The 16,017-nt window shown below is 43.9% G+C and overlaps 4 protein-coding genes across 6 annotated transcripts; 2 read left to right on the top strand and 2 right to left on the bottom strand.

Moving 5' to 3' along the window:
* The first annotated feature begins 172 nt into the window (after positions 1-172).
* Positions 173-1,336, top strand: LOC119007472 (high choriolytic enzyme 1-like). The gene has a single exon (XM_037077193.1). It carries the CDS (start codon positions 410-412, stop codon positions 1,202-1,204), a length of 795 nt encoding a protein of 264 aa, XP_036933088.1. The 5' UTR covers positions 173-409; the 3' UTR covers positions 1,205-1,336.
* Positions 1,337-3,124: 1,788 nt separating this feature from the next.
* Positions 3,125-4,249, bottom strand: LOC119007471 (high choriolytic enzyme 1-like). The gene has a single exon (XM_037077192.1). The coding sequence runs from the start codon at positions 3,917-3,919 to the stop codon at positions 3,125-3,127; it is 795 nt and encodes a 264-aa protein (XP_036933087.1). The 5' UTR covers positions 3,920-4,249.
* A 1,889-nt stretch (positions 4,250-6,138) lies between these two features.
* On the bottom strand, positions 6,139-7,486 carry LOC119006925 (high choriolytic enzyme 1-like). Its single transcript, XM_037076071.1, has 2 exons — positions 7,453-7,486; positions 6,139-7,235 (listed from the first exon to the last, which is right to left on the bottom strand). The coding sequence occupies exon 2, from the start codon at positions 7,063-7,065 to the stop codon at positions 6,271-6,273; it is 795 nt and encodes a 264-aa protein (XP_036931966.1). The 5' UTR covers positions 7,066-7,235; positions 7,453-7,486; the 3' UTR covers positions 6,139-6,270.
* Positions 7,487-8,671: 1,185 nt separating this feature from the next.
* On the top strand, positions 8,672-14,605 carry tmem129 (transmembrane protein 129, E3 ubiquitin protein ligase). Of its 3 annotated transcripts, none has more exons than XM_037077738.1 (7): positions 8,672-8,876; positions 9,631-9,689; positions 10,813-11,070; positions 11,430-11,590; positions 11,706-11,865; positions 11,969-12,041; positions 12,158-14,605. In XM_037077738.1, the coding sequence occupies exons 1-7, from the start codon at positions 8,687-8,689 to the stop codon at positions 12,340-12,342; spliced, it is 1,086 nt and encodes a 361-aa protein (XP_036933633.1). In that variant the 5' UTR covers positions 8,672-8,686; the 3' UTR covers positions 12,343-14,605. The 3 variants fall into 3 exon arrangements, with proteins under 3 accessions (XP_036933633.1, XP_036933632.1, XP_036933635.1); XM_037077737.1 differs by having other exon boundaries at positions 8,774-9,115; XM_037077740.1 differs by lacking the exon at positions 8,672-8,876 and adding an exon at positions 9,149-9,200.
* The last annotated feature ends 1,412 nt before the right edge of the window (positions 14,606-16,017 follow it).

Raw genomic sequence — 16,017 nt, 5'->3', positions numbered from 1 at the left:
TTTAATTAGACACTGAAATAAATGTCATGGAACAACTACAAGTTGAGCTTTCAAAGAGACAATGATATATATTATTCTGTCTGAATTAAGGTGGTTTAACAGAGACGATGTGACGTCTTGTTGGCTGAAGACTTTGTAATGTGTTTGTCCTGACAGAAGCTGTGTTCATCCATCTAATGACCAGAGATGACAAACACTGTTTAAAAAGTAGGTTTGTCTGTGGAGTCCTCCCCTCACAGGTTTATTTAGGCCTAGCAGCGAGGACCCCAACCCATAATCCTCCTGCAGACACACCTGTAGAGGAGAGTATAAAGAGCCTGGCCTGAAGTGAGTCACACATCCAGCTTCACAGAGTCTCTCCACAGCAGCTCTCCTCTGAAGCTCCACAGCCTCCAGACCGACCCTGAAGATGACTCCCTCTGCCAGCCTGCTGCTGCTGCTGCTGCTGCTCGGCCTCTGTCAGGCACATCCTCTCCAGGAGGAAGGAGGCCAAGAAGAAGAAGAAGTCCCAGACACCATGGACATCACCACCAGGATTCTCACCTCCAACAACGCCACCGATGAGATGCTGCTGGAAGGAGACCTGCTGGCTCCCAAAACCAGAAACGCCATGACGTGCTGGTCCCAGAGCTGCCTGTGGAGGAAAGCTTCCAACGGCTTGGTGATGATCCCCTTCACCATGAGCGCTGAGTTCAGCAGCTGGGAGAGGCAGACCATCGACAGAGGAATGAAGGCCTTCCACAGCAGCACCTGCATCCGCTTCGTCCCCCGTCAGAACGAGTACGACTACATCAGCGTGGAGAACAGAGGCGGATGTTTCTCCGCTCTGGGCAGAACTGGAGGCAGACAGGTGCTCTCTCTCAACAAGCAGGGCTGCCTCTACCACGGCATCATCCAGCACGAGATCAACCACGCTCTGGGCTTCCAGCACGAACAGACCAGGAGCGACCGCGACTACTACGTCAGGATCAACTGGGAGAACATCGACCCCAACATGGCCTACAACTTCTACAAGAAGAACACCAACAACCTCAACACCCCCTACGACTACTCCTCCATCATGCACTACGGAAGAACGGCTTTCTCCATCCAGTACGGCAGGGACTCCATCACCCCCATCCCCAACGCCAACGTGCAGATCGGCCAGAGGCAGGGCATGTCCTACTGGGACATCGTGAGGATCAACCTGCTCTACGGCTGCTGAGAATAATGCTGATGCTGTTCTGAAGCTGCTACAACCTGTGACATCAATGTTAACATGTTGTTTCTTTCACCGTCTGACTTCAAATGTTCACACAACAGAAAATGGTCGCTAATAAAGCTGATGCAAAATGACTGATTGCTATCTTGTTATTTTTCTCTATTGTTGTGATAGATAGATAGATAGATAGATAGATAGATAGATAGATAGATAGATAGATAGATAGATAGATAGATAGATAGATAGATAGATAGATAGATAGATAGATAGATAGAAGCTAAATGGGCAGTGATGAAGCTGCTGTGACATATAAAGACGCTGTTGTTGAGTGTGTGTGTGTGTTGAACAGTATATAAAGACTGGGTCCTGCTGTGTCACTCAGGCTGCACTACAGCATTTATTCACAGGCGGGATCCCACTACTGGCGGCACAGGGGCCTTGACCTGCTCCTTGTCCGACTTGGGCTGGTGCACCCCTCCTTAGACGACCTGGTGGTCCCGGGCTCCCCCAGGATCACCATATCGATACCGAACTTAGTGCGGACACCTGATCGACATGGTCCGCTGTCACTCAGAGGTCCTGAGCTGAAACAATCCTCCAGCCTCAGCCTCCCGGCAGCTTGGACTACAGACGTGTGCCACCGCACCCGGCGAGAGAACTCTGCCTCATCGAGGGTTTGGGCTTTGACTGTCGTGACATCATCAGGGAACACGCTCAGGTGACATTTAGCGACGAAACAAACTGCATCTGTAGAGCGGACTCAATACATTTTTCATGGCAACTATTTAGCAGAAGACAAATACGGAGCAGACACAGTGAGGATGATCCATGTTCACCAGGAGTTTAACACTGGAAAGTGACACACTATATCACAGTGATACACTTGGACAGTATGCATGGTGGAGCTGAAAAACTGAATCACAATAACATCTGAACCAGTTATAACTTCCACAAGTTGTTCATTGTTGTTTGCACATTGTGAGCAATTAAATGTCACTCATCAAAACTGTGTACTGTGAAAATGAGGTTCACTCTGTGAAACAGGGAGGGACTGTTTGAGAAAATCTGATCGAAAAGTTAAGAAGAACATTAATGGTTTAATAGGCTAACTTTGTTTCCATGTCATGTGTTGGTACCTTATAACTTGAGAGATCATTTCAGGCTCATCCTTTAAATAAAGTCTCTAAAATATCCTACCCTAGAAATCTAAAGCCAGGTTGTGTGGAGTTATCTCTGCTGGACACTGAGCTGTTTCCTCTAACAAACACACATCAACTATGACATTTTGACAATTCTTCAAAGAACACAAAGAAGGATTGTTTAGCTTCTCTAAATAGAGTTTGGAAAGGTTAAAGGTGCACTCTGTAGATTTGTAGAAGAAATTCAAACTCAGACAACAAGCTATTCTGAGAGTAAAATAAGATCACACCATTTGAGGCTAGAAAGGTGTCGGGGTCCGCTACATATAAACAAAGTGAAATGGTAAGACATTTGTTTATTTAGGCAGAAAAAACTACATGTTGCAGTAAAATGTCATTATCAAAAAAGATGAAATTAATGATTTAGATTTTTTTTTTCATCCATCTGCCTCTACTGCCTTTGCCACAGGGCCACCCTGACTCTTATTGACTTACCACTGATACCTCATAAATAACTGACCAATGAACCATTAATGAAACAACTTTTGGGTATCTATCTATCTATCTATCTATCTATCTATCTATCTATCTATCTATCTATCTATCTATCTATCTAGCACAACAATAGAGAAAAATAACAAGATAGCAATCAGTCATTTTGCATCAGCTTTATTAGCGACCATTTTCTGTTGTGTGAACATTTGAAGTCAGACAGTGAAAGAAACAACATGTTAACATTGATGTCACAGGTTGTAGCAGCTTCAGAACAGCATCAGCGTTATTCTCAGCAGCCGTAGAGCAGGTTGATCCTCACGATGTCCCAGTAGGACATGCCCTGCCTCTGGCCGATCTGCACGTTGGCATTGGGGATGGGGGTGATGGAGTCCCTGCCGTACTGGATGGAGAAAGCTGTTCTTCCGTAGTGCATGATGGAGGAGTAGTCGTAGGGGGTGTTGAGGTTGTTGGTGTTCTTCTTGTAGAAGTTGTAGGCCATGTTGGGGTCGATGTTCTCCCAGTTGATCCTGACGTAGTAGTCGCGGTCGCTCCTGGTCTGTTCGTGCTGGAAGCCCAGAGCGTGGTTGATCTCGTGCTGGATGATGCCGTGGTAGAGGCAGCCCTGCTTGTTGAGAGAGAGCACCTGTCTGCCTCCAGTTCTGCCCAGAGCGGAGAAACATCCGCCTCTGTTCTCCACGCTGATGTAGTCGTACTCGTTCTGACGGGGGACGAAGCGGATGCAGGTGCTGCTGTGGAAGGCCTTCATTCCTCTGTCGATGGTCTGCCTCTCCCAGCTGCTGAACTCAGCGCTCATGGTGAAGGGGATCATCACCAAGCCGTTGGAAGCTTTCCTCCACAGGCAGCTCTGGGACCAGCACGTCATGGCGTTTCTGGTTTTGGGAGCCAGCAGGTCTCCTTCCAGCAGCATCTCATCGGTGGCGTTGTTGGAGGTGAGAATCCTGGTGGTGATGTCCATGGTGTCTGGGACTTCTTCTTCTTCTTGGCCTCCTTCCTCCTGGAGAGGATGTGCCTGACAGAGGCCGAGCAGCAGCAGCAGCAGCAGCAGGCTGGCAGAGGGAGTCATCTTCAGGGTCGGTCTGGAGGCTGTGGAGCTTCAGAGGAGAGCTGCTGTGGAGAGACTCTGTGAAGCTGGATGTGTGACTCACTTCAGGCCAGGCTCTTTATACTCTCCTCTACAGGTGTGTCTGCAGGAGGATTATGGGTTGGGGTCCTCGCTGCTAGGCCTAAATAAACCTGTGAGGGGAGGACTCCACAGACAAACCTACTTTTTAAACAGTGTTTGTCATCTCTGGTCATTAGATGGATGAACACAGCTTCTGTCAAGGCCAACACATTACAAAGTCTTCAGCCAACAAGACATCACATTGTCTCTGTTAAACCACCTTAATTCAGACAGAATAATATATATCATTGTCTCTTTGAAAGCTCATCTTGTAGTTGTTCCATGACATTTATTTCAGTGTCTAATTAAACAGTTGGGATGCTAAAACAAATACATGAACAGATAAACACCATCTGAATACTCACAGTTTTCCTTTCTAAAACAGCTATTTAACTACAAATGTGGAATTAACACTTGTAACTTTATCTTGTTATAATAACTGTCAGCTCACAGTCATCGAACATGAAATCGGCTCTGCTTGTTTCAGTGTAGCTGCTGTTCATTCAACATGGGTGCCATGTTGGTGTGGTGAAGCTGTGCCTCTTTATCATGAACGTTAAACCACTATTACACGAAATTAACGTCTAGTAACTCGATGCACGATCTCACCATAGTTATGTGAAAAAGGGAGGATGTGAGGGAGCTCACTGGAAAAGCTGATCCCTGGGCTCTGTGGTCGAATAAACTGTTATTTAGCGTTACTGTATGTAAGGGGTGTTGATAAGGACTGGATCGCTTGAAGGCAGTTTGAACTGTTGTAGTTCTCAGGACAGAAACACTCTCTCCTCCCTCTGCTGGGGTAAAAAAACGGGAAACAGCTGATCCAGCTCGGTCCTTCATGTCCATGTTATTGTTGTTGCTTCTCTTCTGTCACGTTTCATCACCAGGTAGGATCGCATTTTAAACCTTTCAACTCAGAGTCCACTCTTTCACTGAATCATACTGATTGTGGTGTGAGTGTGGTGATGATGAGTGTGTATTCATACTGAATGGAGGCTGTTTGTCCTGCACATTACACTGCTGCTGCTCCCGCAAGGCAAACACACACACAAACACACACCTGGCATCATAACTATCTTTTAAGTTAGCATCATATTTATGATTAGTGTTATTTCTAAGCTCTTTTGTTTGTCCCGCAGTGCTACACTCCATGAAGTAATTCACAAGTGCAACAGCTGGAATCCCAAAACCTCCCAGAACTTGTTGCAGCACTAGAGACTGATGAACCTCTGATGGGGTCCTGTGACAGCAACAACAGACTGGATCTAAAGCAGAACTAAGAAATTCTTCTCAGACCATCCTGAGTGGTTGGAGTGGTACAAACCAACATGTTTCCAGGTTTTGCCAAACTCCTTCAAAGCCTTGACTAACAGTTTGTGTTTGATGCACTTCTCTAACCAAAGTGGAGCTGCAGTGTGTAGCTTGTTGTAGCCTGTTTAACTTCTTACTGTTCTGCATCTTAGTTGTAAAGTGACTCAGGGCCTCAAGATACCAATCAGTTCAAACTCTGACATCATTTCACACATAACCTGACATACAGATGCGTGTAAAGCCTACCTTCATGTCAGTTTGTCCTCAGTGGTCCAGCCACTGTCTGTCATTCATCATGTCACAGTAAGTCAGCTGCTAGTTAGACTTGTTGCTGGAGCTGTTAAACACAAACTACTGATAATAATCTGATTCATGGATGCACGCGACTAAAACATAGCAGTGGTCACACACAGACATTGTTCTTCTCCGACTGCAGTGAGTGTGTTTAGTGGTGCTGTAGTTCCCTCCTCTGTCTGTATACAGATCATGTGGAGGCTGTGTAATAAATGAGTTGTGATGTACACTGTCATTACTACACTGTGGTCTGGATACATGGATTACATCACTTGGTAAAGATGAAATGATTCATTTAGATTTTTGTTCATCCATCTGCCTCTACTGCCTTTGCCACAGGGCCACCCTGACTCTTATTGACTTACCACTGATACCTCATAAATAACTGGCCAACGAACTGTTAACGAAACAACTTTCAGGTTGCCACATTGTGCACAATCTCTGGCTTGTGAGATATTAATAGTCAAAAATTCTATCTATCACAACAATAGAGAAAAATTACAAGATAGCAGTCAGTCATTTTGCATCAGCTTTATTAGCGACCATTTTCTGTTGTGTGAACATTTGAAGTCAGACGGTGAAAGAAACAACATGTTAACATTGATGTCACAGGTTGTAGCAGCTTCAGAACAGCATCAGCATTATTCTCAGCAGCCGTAGAGCAGGTTGATCCTCACGATGTCCCAGTAGGACATGCCCTGCCTCTGGCCGATCTGCACGTTGGCGTTGGGGATGGGGGTGATGGAGTCCCTGCCGTACTGGATGGAGAAGGCCGTTCTTCCGTAGTGCATGATGGAGGAGTAGTCGTAGGGGGTGTTGAGGTTGTTGGTGTTCTTCTTGTAGAAGTTGTAGGCCATGTTGGGGTCGATGTTCTCCCAGTTGATCCTGACGTAGTAGTCGCGGTCGCTCCTGGTCTGTTCGTGCTGGAAGCCCAGAGCGTGGTTGATCTCGTGCTGGATGATGCCGTGGTAGAGGCAGCCCTGCTTGTTGAGAGAGAGCACCTGTCTGCCTCCAGTTCTGCCCAGAGCGGAGAAACATCCGCCTCTGTTCTCCACGCTGATGTAGTCGTACTCGTTCTGACGGGGGACGAAGCGGATGCAGGTGCTGCTGTGGAAGGCCTTCATTCCTCTGTCGATGGTCTGCCTCTCCCAGCTGCTGAACTCAGCGCTCATGGTGAAGGGGATCATCACCAAGCCGTTGGAAGCTTTCCTCCACAGGCAGCTCTGGGACCAGCACGTCATGGCGTTTCTGGTTTTGGGAGCCAGCAGGTCTCCTTCCAGCAGCATCTCATCGGTGGCGTTGTTGGAGGTGAGAATCCTGGTGGTGATGTCCATGGTGTCTGGGACTTCTTCTTCTTCTTGGCCTCCTTCCTCCTGGAGAGGATGTGCCTGACAGAGGCCGAGCAGCAGCAGCAGCAGCAGCAGGCTGGCAGAGGGAGTCATCTTCAGGGTCGGTCTGGAGGCTGTGGAGCTTCAGAGGAGAGCTGCTGTGGAGAGACTCTGTGAAGCTGGATGTGTGACTCACTTCAGGCCAGGCTCTTTATACTCTCCTCTACAGGTGTGTCTGCAGGAGGATTATGGGTTGGGGTCCTCGCTGCTAGGCCTAAATAAACCTGTGAGGGGAGGACTCCACAGACAAACCTACTTTTTAAACAGTGTTTGTCATCTCTGGTCATTAGATGGATGAACACAGCTTCTGTCAGGACCAACACACTACAAAGTCTTCAGCCAACAAGACGTCACATCGTCTCTGTTAAACCACCTTAATTCAGACAGAATAATATATACACACACACCATATACAGACACACACACCATCTGAATACTCACTAATATTTTCCTTTTTTCCCCACTGATCCATTACTGGAGCGATGAAGTTTGCAAAGTTAGGTTGGAATGTGTGGAATGACAAAGGTAATATATCTGGTTGGACTGTATTGATTTTGATCATTTGATTTTAAACTGTCTATAATGAGCACAACATTGTTGTAGGAGTGCAGTGCAGATTAGTTGTCTGCTTTTCAAACCTGCTCTCTCATTAATCACAATGGGACTTAGAGACTCAGAGACTGGAAATACAGCATTCATTTGAACCACTGGATGACTTCATAGCGTTTCTGCTTACCAACCTGATGGCTTCATGTAAAATCAGACACGTGACTGTTTTTATTGACCTGCTTACAAACACCTTCTGAGAGATTTTCACAGCAGACAGTGAACGTCAGGTCTCATCATGTTGTACTGTGAAAAGGATCCACAGCATTATGACTCAAACATAACAGAAGCAGTTCACCAGCACACACACATTAAACACTGTTCAAAACTTAAATCCAATTCCACATTTGAACCTTTTGGTCACATATGTATTGTTTTTTTTAGATAATCTCTTGAACCAAATGAATGTTTTATTTTTCAAACTTTGTGTTCAAACATAAAATATGATTGTTTTATACAATGCTAAAATAAAAAAATAAAAAAAACAAAAACGTTTCAATCAAACTCCTGTGTGTTTTGTGAAAATCCCTCTTTTTCTTATTTGATAAAAGTTATTTTTCTTCAAACATTCTCAATCTTGTGGAACTTTTCCAACTCATTTTAACATTTGACACCTGAAAGTTTTATCGTGTAATAATGAAGTTGGTGAACGTGTAATGCATTTCTTAAGACAATCAGTTCGCAGTCTATGTTGTACTTGATCAATTTTAGGACTTGTTGCATTAAAAGAAACTTAAACAAAACTTTGTGAAATGCTGTCTGCAAAAGATCCTTAAATACCTGTGCCTAATGTTATAATGGTAAATGTTATAATGGTTATCATTTAATAGGTTAAATAAAATCATCTAGTTACATTTAAACATACAAAAAAACCTCAAATCAAAATTCTTGCCATCATGGGAAAAGTCCAGTGTTTCATGTCTGAACTGTTGAGTGGAGAGAAGAGAAACACCTGCAGCAGCTGTCTGTAGGGTTTCACTCTGACGCTTCAGACACAATATCGATATAAACGAGAGAAGTCTGGAAAACAAACGCGTTAAACAAAACAAAACAAAACCACACGCACAACATGTCCCCTCCAGGGCTCCGTACCGTAAATACTCTGAAGAAGTGTTCAACAAAAAAACAAAAAAACAAAACAAACACACAAAAAAACAGATGTCGTCATACTCCGGTACAGTTGGCGGCGGTAAAGCTACTGATTGAAATCCGCGGGCGGAAGAAGACGAAGAAGAAGAAGAGACACTACCTCGACGTGTGTACGGAAGTAACTTTAGTGAACGTACACCGAGAATGGAAAGCCCTGAGTTAACTTTTACTTTTGCCTACATTGTGTTCGCTTTCTGCTTCGTGTTCACGCCGAACGAGTTCCGTTCGGCCGGTCTGACCGTTCAGAACCTGTTCTCGTCCTCGCTCGGCAGCGAGGATGTGGGATTCACCCAGTACCACATCAAGAGGACCAGCATTACCGTACTGGTGCACTCTGCTCTGCCTTTAGGTAAAACGGACGGTCCCACCGATATAACGACGTGGATAGAACCGAGCCAGAACTGTCAGACTACCAACAGATACCGAACAAGCTAGTGAGCGTCACTGCACACAGCTCACCTGCAGCACGTCAGCAGTGTTTGATAAGCTATCGTCAAATAACTTGCGGGGGGCTGTGGCGGGAGTTTAACCTTTAAACTTCAGTAACATGTTCACATTTTTTTTGACGGTTATTACCAAACTTTGGTTACAAAACTTACCCGTAACTTAAATGTTAGAGAGCGGACAGTGTGGGAGTTTTGTTGTCCTGTGTTTTGGGACGTGTAGGAGGACATTTACAGGGTTAGAATGGATGTAAACACCCCAACCTAGAGCCCAGAGTCAGCACTCCACCCCCACAGACTCTGTCCTCACAGGCTGCTTTATACCTTTTTGTTTGTTTGTTTTAAATGTGTGTGCATGGGGCAGGGTGCTGTATAACCATGTGCTTTGCTTATGTCCAATATTGTTTTTTCATCTCTCTAGGTTACTACATAGGGATGTGTATCGCTGCTCCAGAGAAAAACCTGGGATACATCCTGCAGGTTGGCCTGTCTCTGTCTGACCATAAATTGTGATTCAATTTGTTTTTAGAGATGGCTTTGTGAACATTCTATCCTAGATTTAGACGGGCGCAGAATGTCTCATTTGGCAAAGGAGAGTGTCCACACACAAGATTCAAGGCACAGTAGTAAGAGTAAGGGTAGTAATGGAACTAAGCTCCCAAGGCTACAACAAGGGGAAGGCCCTAAGAAAAAATATTACATTGTCAGCTTTATAGGTAGAGCGTCTCCCTACATGTACATCACTTGAGCACCACTGACTTTTTTCACTGAAGGAAGGGAGAGGAGGAGGAGGAGGAGAGCAGAGAATGAGCCGTCATGTCTATAAACAAACATATTATTTGGCGCTATGCTTAACAGTCAGGAGAGGTCTCCATCTAATAACATTAGAAACTATTGCTATATTATTTCACACATTCAAGATAAGGCATAAAAACCAAAAGGACTCCATTTTAGTTTGGAAACTAAAGTTATTGTTTGTTTTTTTCTTACATATTTTGATGGCTGAATAAATAGTTTGACTACTTCTTGTCCCCAAACCTCTCAGCTCCTCACCCCCCCCCCCATGTGAGGGGTGCACTAGGTTTAGTCCATTGCCAGAAGTAGTTTGTCTCCAAATGCAGTCGTTGCAGCTGACGCTACTGATGAGACGCTCAGGGGCCGTTGTCCAAAAAAGCAGGCTTAACAAACAGTTTTCAGCTCCAGAACATGCGTTCAGAATTTGTTGAGCCAGAGCTAAGTGTGTGCATCGTCAATGTATCTCTGATACTATAGCCCCATTCACACTGCCCTCTCAGTGCGGGAATCACACAGCTATACTGTGCCTCGCTGTCTGTGTGAAAGTTACAGATGTAGAGATGAGGGACAGTTTCACTGTGGCTCTGATTCGCCTCTGTAGGTAGTATCAGAGATCCAGCAGAGGCGAGACAGCCTCTGTGTACATACTGTTGATGCATTGAAGTCTTTTGCTGATTTAAATACACAGTAATACTCAATTGACATTACCATCCAAACAAAACTTTGGGACACAAGGCACATTTTTGAACATTTCTGCTTCAGCAATAAATAGTCTTTGACTTATTGGCATTTATCCTTCTTTCATCAGGTGAGTGACAACTGGAGAGCGTTTCTCTTCTTCTCTCTCTGCCTGCAGTTGGCCAGCTGGACGCTCATCATCTACTGGTCCAGCCATCACTGGCACAACCATCCGATCAGCCGGGCCCTGCAGGCCCACGTACGGCCTCCTCACGCTAGTTGGGGCTCTGTGGCAACCAGCGTCAACAATGAGTTCAGACGCATAGATAAGTTTGCTACAGGGGCACCTGGAGCCAGAGTTATTGTTACTGACAGTTGGGTGTTGAAGGTGAGTGAGTGTGCTTATGTGTGTTCATGTTGTGTAGTGAAATAAGTGATTTTATTTTTTACACAGCTTAAAATTAAGCCTGGTCAGTCGACCATATTACAATGTAAAATAATAACTTACAAAACAAATATCTGCATGTGTAACATTTGCCGAATTAACAAGTAGGCTTAAATAGTTCATAATTTGATGTAGACAGTGTGTGTGTGTGTGTGTGTGTGTGTGTGTGTGTGTATATATACACACATGTAAAGAATACACATATATTAAAACAATATGTGGTAAAACTCTCCAGAAAACCATGCTAAACCTTTTTGAGGATCTTGCCTTCATCAGGATTGTCCCATCATGTCTGTTTCTAGGTGACCACCTATCACGTATACATGGCCTTACAGAGTGAGTGTCATGTGACAGTGACAGAGTCCAGACAACACCAGCTGAGTCCAGACTTGGCCCATCCCGCACAGATCTTGACCCTGAGAGTGGACAGCATCAACCCCGCCATCAGACCCTTTGATATCAGGTACGAGTGTGTGTTTGTGTTTCTGTGTGTCTGTCTGTTTGGACAATTGAGCTGCCAGGACAAAACGGCATATGCCATGACCAAAAAGGCCAACACACGTTTCCACTGTTTCCAGGCTCAACTCTACAGAGTATGCAGAGCTCCGAGAGAAACTCCACGCTCCCATCAGAAACTCTGCCAATGTAGTGATCCACCAAACTATTAGTGAACTCTTCCTGGAAACATTCAGAGCTCAGGTGGACCTCAATCAGCCGTACACTCTCCCCAGTGGACAGGTACACTACCGTGTGTTTATGTAACTGCTGTGGTAAACTGAAAAACCCTGTCCATCTGATCAAGTGAAAATCAATCTGAAGAATGTTTCCTCTCCAACCACAGGAGATTGAACCCTGTATTGGCTGTATGCAGGTTCTTGCAAACACCAAGCTGGTCAGACTCTGCCAAACAGAAGGTAAGTGTGAGTGTGAGTGTGAGTGTGAGTGTGAGTGTGTGTGTGTGTGTGTGTGTGTGTGTGTGTGTGTGTGTGTGAGAATTTGACTTTGACTCTGTGACTAATGTGTGTCATAGGAGCTGATAACGAGTCGGAGTGCCAGCAGTGTTACTGCAGACCCATGTGGTGTCTCTCCTGTCTGGGTCGGTGGTTTGCAAGTCGCCAAGACCAGCAAAGACCTGAGACCTGGCTGTCCAGCAGAGTCCCCTGCCCCACCTGTAGAGCGAAATTCTGTATACTGGACATTTGTATAGTCCGTTGAGAAAACCCATATAGAGATCCAAACTGACTTTTCCCTCTGGACATAATGTGGAAGTGTGTGTTTAAGAAAAGACACTTTACTGTCATTGTATAAAAAAGAAAACAGCACAACTGTGTTTGTAGCAGTCCGGTTCAGCAGCATTCTAAAAATCGTAAAAGAGTACAAATATATTCACTATTAAGTAAATTCCAGCCAGTAGGCAGATCTAAATAAACAGCATCATTCAGCAAGAAGCCCCTGGAGGAGAAGGAGTGGACAGGACACTGGGCTGAATTTGGTTACATACCTGTCTATTCTGCTATTCTGGGAGATATATGTCTGGCCATTTTCTACAGATTACCCCTTTAAACCTCAATGGCATGTCAAATGGCATGATCAGTGTGACATTTTGGGAACTTTCCTTGTTTTGGGGTTTTACCTGATAATCAGAATGAAAAAACGTCAACATCAACCTGTCAATGAAGGTGTTCTGCCGAAGTACCTCCAGGGCAGGAAGTGGGTGTGTGTCATTGTTTATTATAGAGGTAAGCTTTGAGGGCATTCTCACCTCAGCCACCGGCTGAATTTTGTCCTATTCAATCCCCAAGATTGAATTTTTAAAACTCTTTTCCTGTCTGCTTTGTAAGCACCTTTCCCCCAGCACACCATGCCAGCGAACAGAGCACTAGCCACCACAGTTTGATAGAAGGTGAGAGAGGCTTACAGATGTTAAATCATCTCAGCCCTAAGATGTACAGTCTCCCTTGTCCCGTATTTGTAGGTATCTGTAACTGGAGTTTCTCCTCAGTGCCTGAATGGTAACTTGATCTGCTTTGGGCCTCTTCCCTCTAAAGTCAACAAATATTACCTTAGTCTTTGAAATGTTGATGGCTGTGGTTTTGCCAGATCCTGCCAAGAAGAAGTGCTCGCAAACACAGATTTTGATAAATTTGTGCCAAAATTATGAGAGAAATAATTATTTTTTTGTTGGAAGAAGCTGTACATCTTTTACCTATGCTGCTGAAAAATCGAAGCAAAAACAAAAATGTTGCATTTGTATGTGTGGTGATTGCAGTTGAAACATAACATGACAGTGAGGATAATGTCAGTCAAGCTCAGTCTGTACACAGCCACAAAACCTGGTCAGTCAGAAGAATCAAACCATCAGTCTGAGTTTCTGTCATGGATGTGCAGGAATCTCAGGGAGTTCCTTTTAAAACCACATTAAATGGGGAAAAAAGAGCAGGCAGAGGAACGTTCACTTTCATCTTATTGCAAACAGCGAAACTCCTCTCCTTCATAAAGGCAGAAGATACTGTGTCGAATCTTCTCATCAACAAATCACCTTTATTGAAAATTGAGACATTAGCGTGATTGCTGTGAACAAATGAAAGTACTACGAAGATAAAACATTCATTTTTGACAACTATGATTCATCTCTATCAGTTTGTAATGGTGGCAGCAAAAGAAAAGGATTTAATTTGACTTAATTGACGACTAAACCACAGCAACATGCAGGCAGCAGGAGAGTCGAACTGCAGATTGAGACTAGGTAAAGTTATAGCTGTTAATTTAACTTTTGCACTACCTTTTTCTTTATTATATCCATCTGTTCAGTATTTAAGAAGTTAATAAATGTTGTACATTAACAAAATGCAAAACTGAAATTGTGTTCAGAGATAGTATCATTGATTGAAAGTCTGGTTGGAAAGTTGACGTTAAGAAGTTACTGCACACCTACAAGAGCAGCACTTGTGTTTTCTTTGCTCTTTAGACAGTGTATGCCGTTTTGCTAAACAGGATCTCGATTATGGTACAGCAGTTGGAATGTGGATATATGCTGAGGCATTACATGTTGAAGACATAAATGCAGTTCTGCTTTTATTGGTGTTAATTTGCTGAGGAAGCTTGCACAAAGTTGCACTATGTAAGCATGGCCACAAGGGGGCGTTGGTGATTCCATTGGATGGATAAAGGTACTCACTGTGTAGGAATGTGAAAATGTTTGATAAATATTTTCTGTTAAGATGTGTACACCTGGGCTGCGTGTGTGTGGAATTATTTCAGTTCAGTCATGATTATAGAAAAGATTCAAGTTTATTATATGATCCATTAAAAACGCAGTGGGCAGGACAGACTAAAGAGAAGAGAGCCAGGTGTTGAGGTGACAGTCATGTTTTTATTGACAAAAGCAATATATATGAAGCCATTAATACACATAAAGACATGTTAAGAGCAGAGCCAGGGTAAGTTTTCAAATAAATAAAATGTGGAGCACAAATGACCTTTTTGCAGTTTTCTTTTTTTTTTTTTTTTTAATCAAATGGTTTTAATTTACTGTTTCCTTTTTATAAAAGCTAAAAAGACAGGTTTAGCTAAGTGGCTTAATTAGACTTTATGGATATATGGAGAAGATTGTGCTTAGCAGCATAATATGTATGTATGATATTGAAAGGAATTTCCCTTTATTCCTAAAGAAAAATAATTTTATTGAACATTCCAAATATTTTCTCTATGTTTGACATTTCCTCACTCCGTGATTATTTGGACTGTGAGGAACAAGACTGGATCACTGAGGAGCGGTGAATGAAAACACACCATTGGACACATGAGAGCAGTCGTCACAGAAGTCTTTTATTGGCCAACACTTCGGAGGAAAGGACATCATATTTTCACTTCGTAAAATGTCCTCCTTTCCTCTGTCCTCCTATGTGTAACGTTCTCACCAGACTCATCAGAAGGGGCACCACCTCCATTGATTAATTAATCAACTGATTAATTTATTAGGAGGGAAATTAATCACATCAAATAAATCAATCTTATATCTAAAGTTGTGAATTCTGATTATATTGGCCTCTATATTATCCCCTATGAGGGACATGGATGATAAGGACCACTAAAAATACACAGCTCAAAAGGACTAAGTGAATACTGGTTTGCATATTTCTGATCAAACTGTCAGAAACCGACTCCACGAGGGTGGCGTGACGGCCCAACATGCTCTAGTTGGACCTGAGCTCACAGCCCAGCACCATGCAGTTCAACTGGCATTTGCGTGGGACACCAGAATTGGCAGGTCCGCCATTGGACATGTGACAGGCATGAAAGAGTCTGGAGATGTCATGGTGAAGGTAATACTGCCCTTGACATCATCCAACATGACTGGTTTGGCGGTGGGTCAGTGATGGTCTGGGGAGGCATTTCCTTGGAGGGTTGCATGGACCTCCATGTCATAGCAAAGAGTACCCTGACTGCTGTTAGGTACTGGGATGAAATCCTCAGAGTGATTGTCAGATTTACGCTGGCGCAGTAGGCCATGGGTTCCTCCTGGTGCAGGACAAGGCCGAGCCTCATGTGAGCAGAATGTGTAGGTAGTTCCTGGATGACAAAGGCATTGATGCCATTGTCTGGCCCTCTTGTTAAAAAAGAAAGATTAAGACTTTGAAAATACATCGTGCAGGTGTGTTTTTACAACCTTTTTAGATTGTTGCACTGACTCAGCTGCTCTGATTTGTTGTGGAGGTTTGTTCCACAGTGTTGGAGCGAGAACCATGAAAACATGATGCCCCTTTGTTTTCAGTCTGGACAGTGGTATTGTTAGCAGGATTTGGTTCTTTGATTGCAGGAGTCTTGGAGCAGAATATGGAGTAAGTACCTCTGCGATGTAAAGTGGAGCAAGATCATGTAGGGCTTTAA

This window comes from Acanthopagrus latus, chromosome 18 (genome assembly GCF_904848185.1).
Source record: "Acanthopagrus latus isolate v.2019 chromosome 18, fAcaLat1.1, whole genome shotgun sequence".
NCBI classification, from domain to species: domain Eukaryota; kingdom Metazoa; phylum Chordata; class Actinopteri; order Spariformes; family Sparidae; genus Acanthopagrus; species Acanthopagrus latus.
This window is presented reverse-complemented; position numbering and strand designations above follow the sequence as displayed.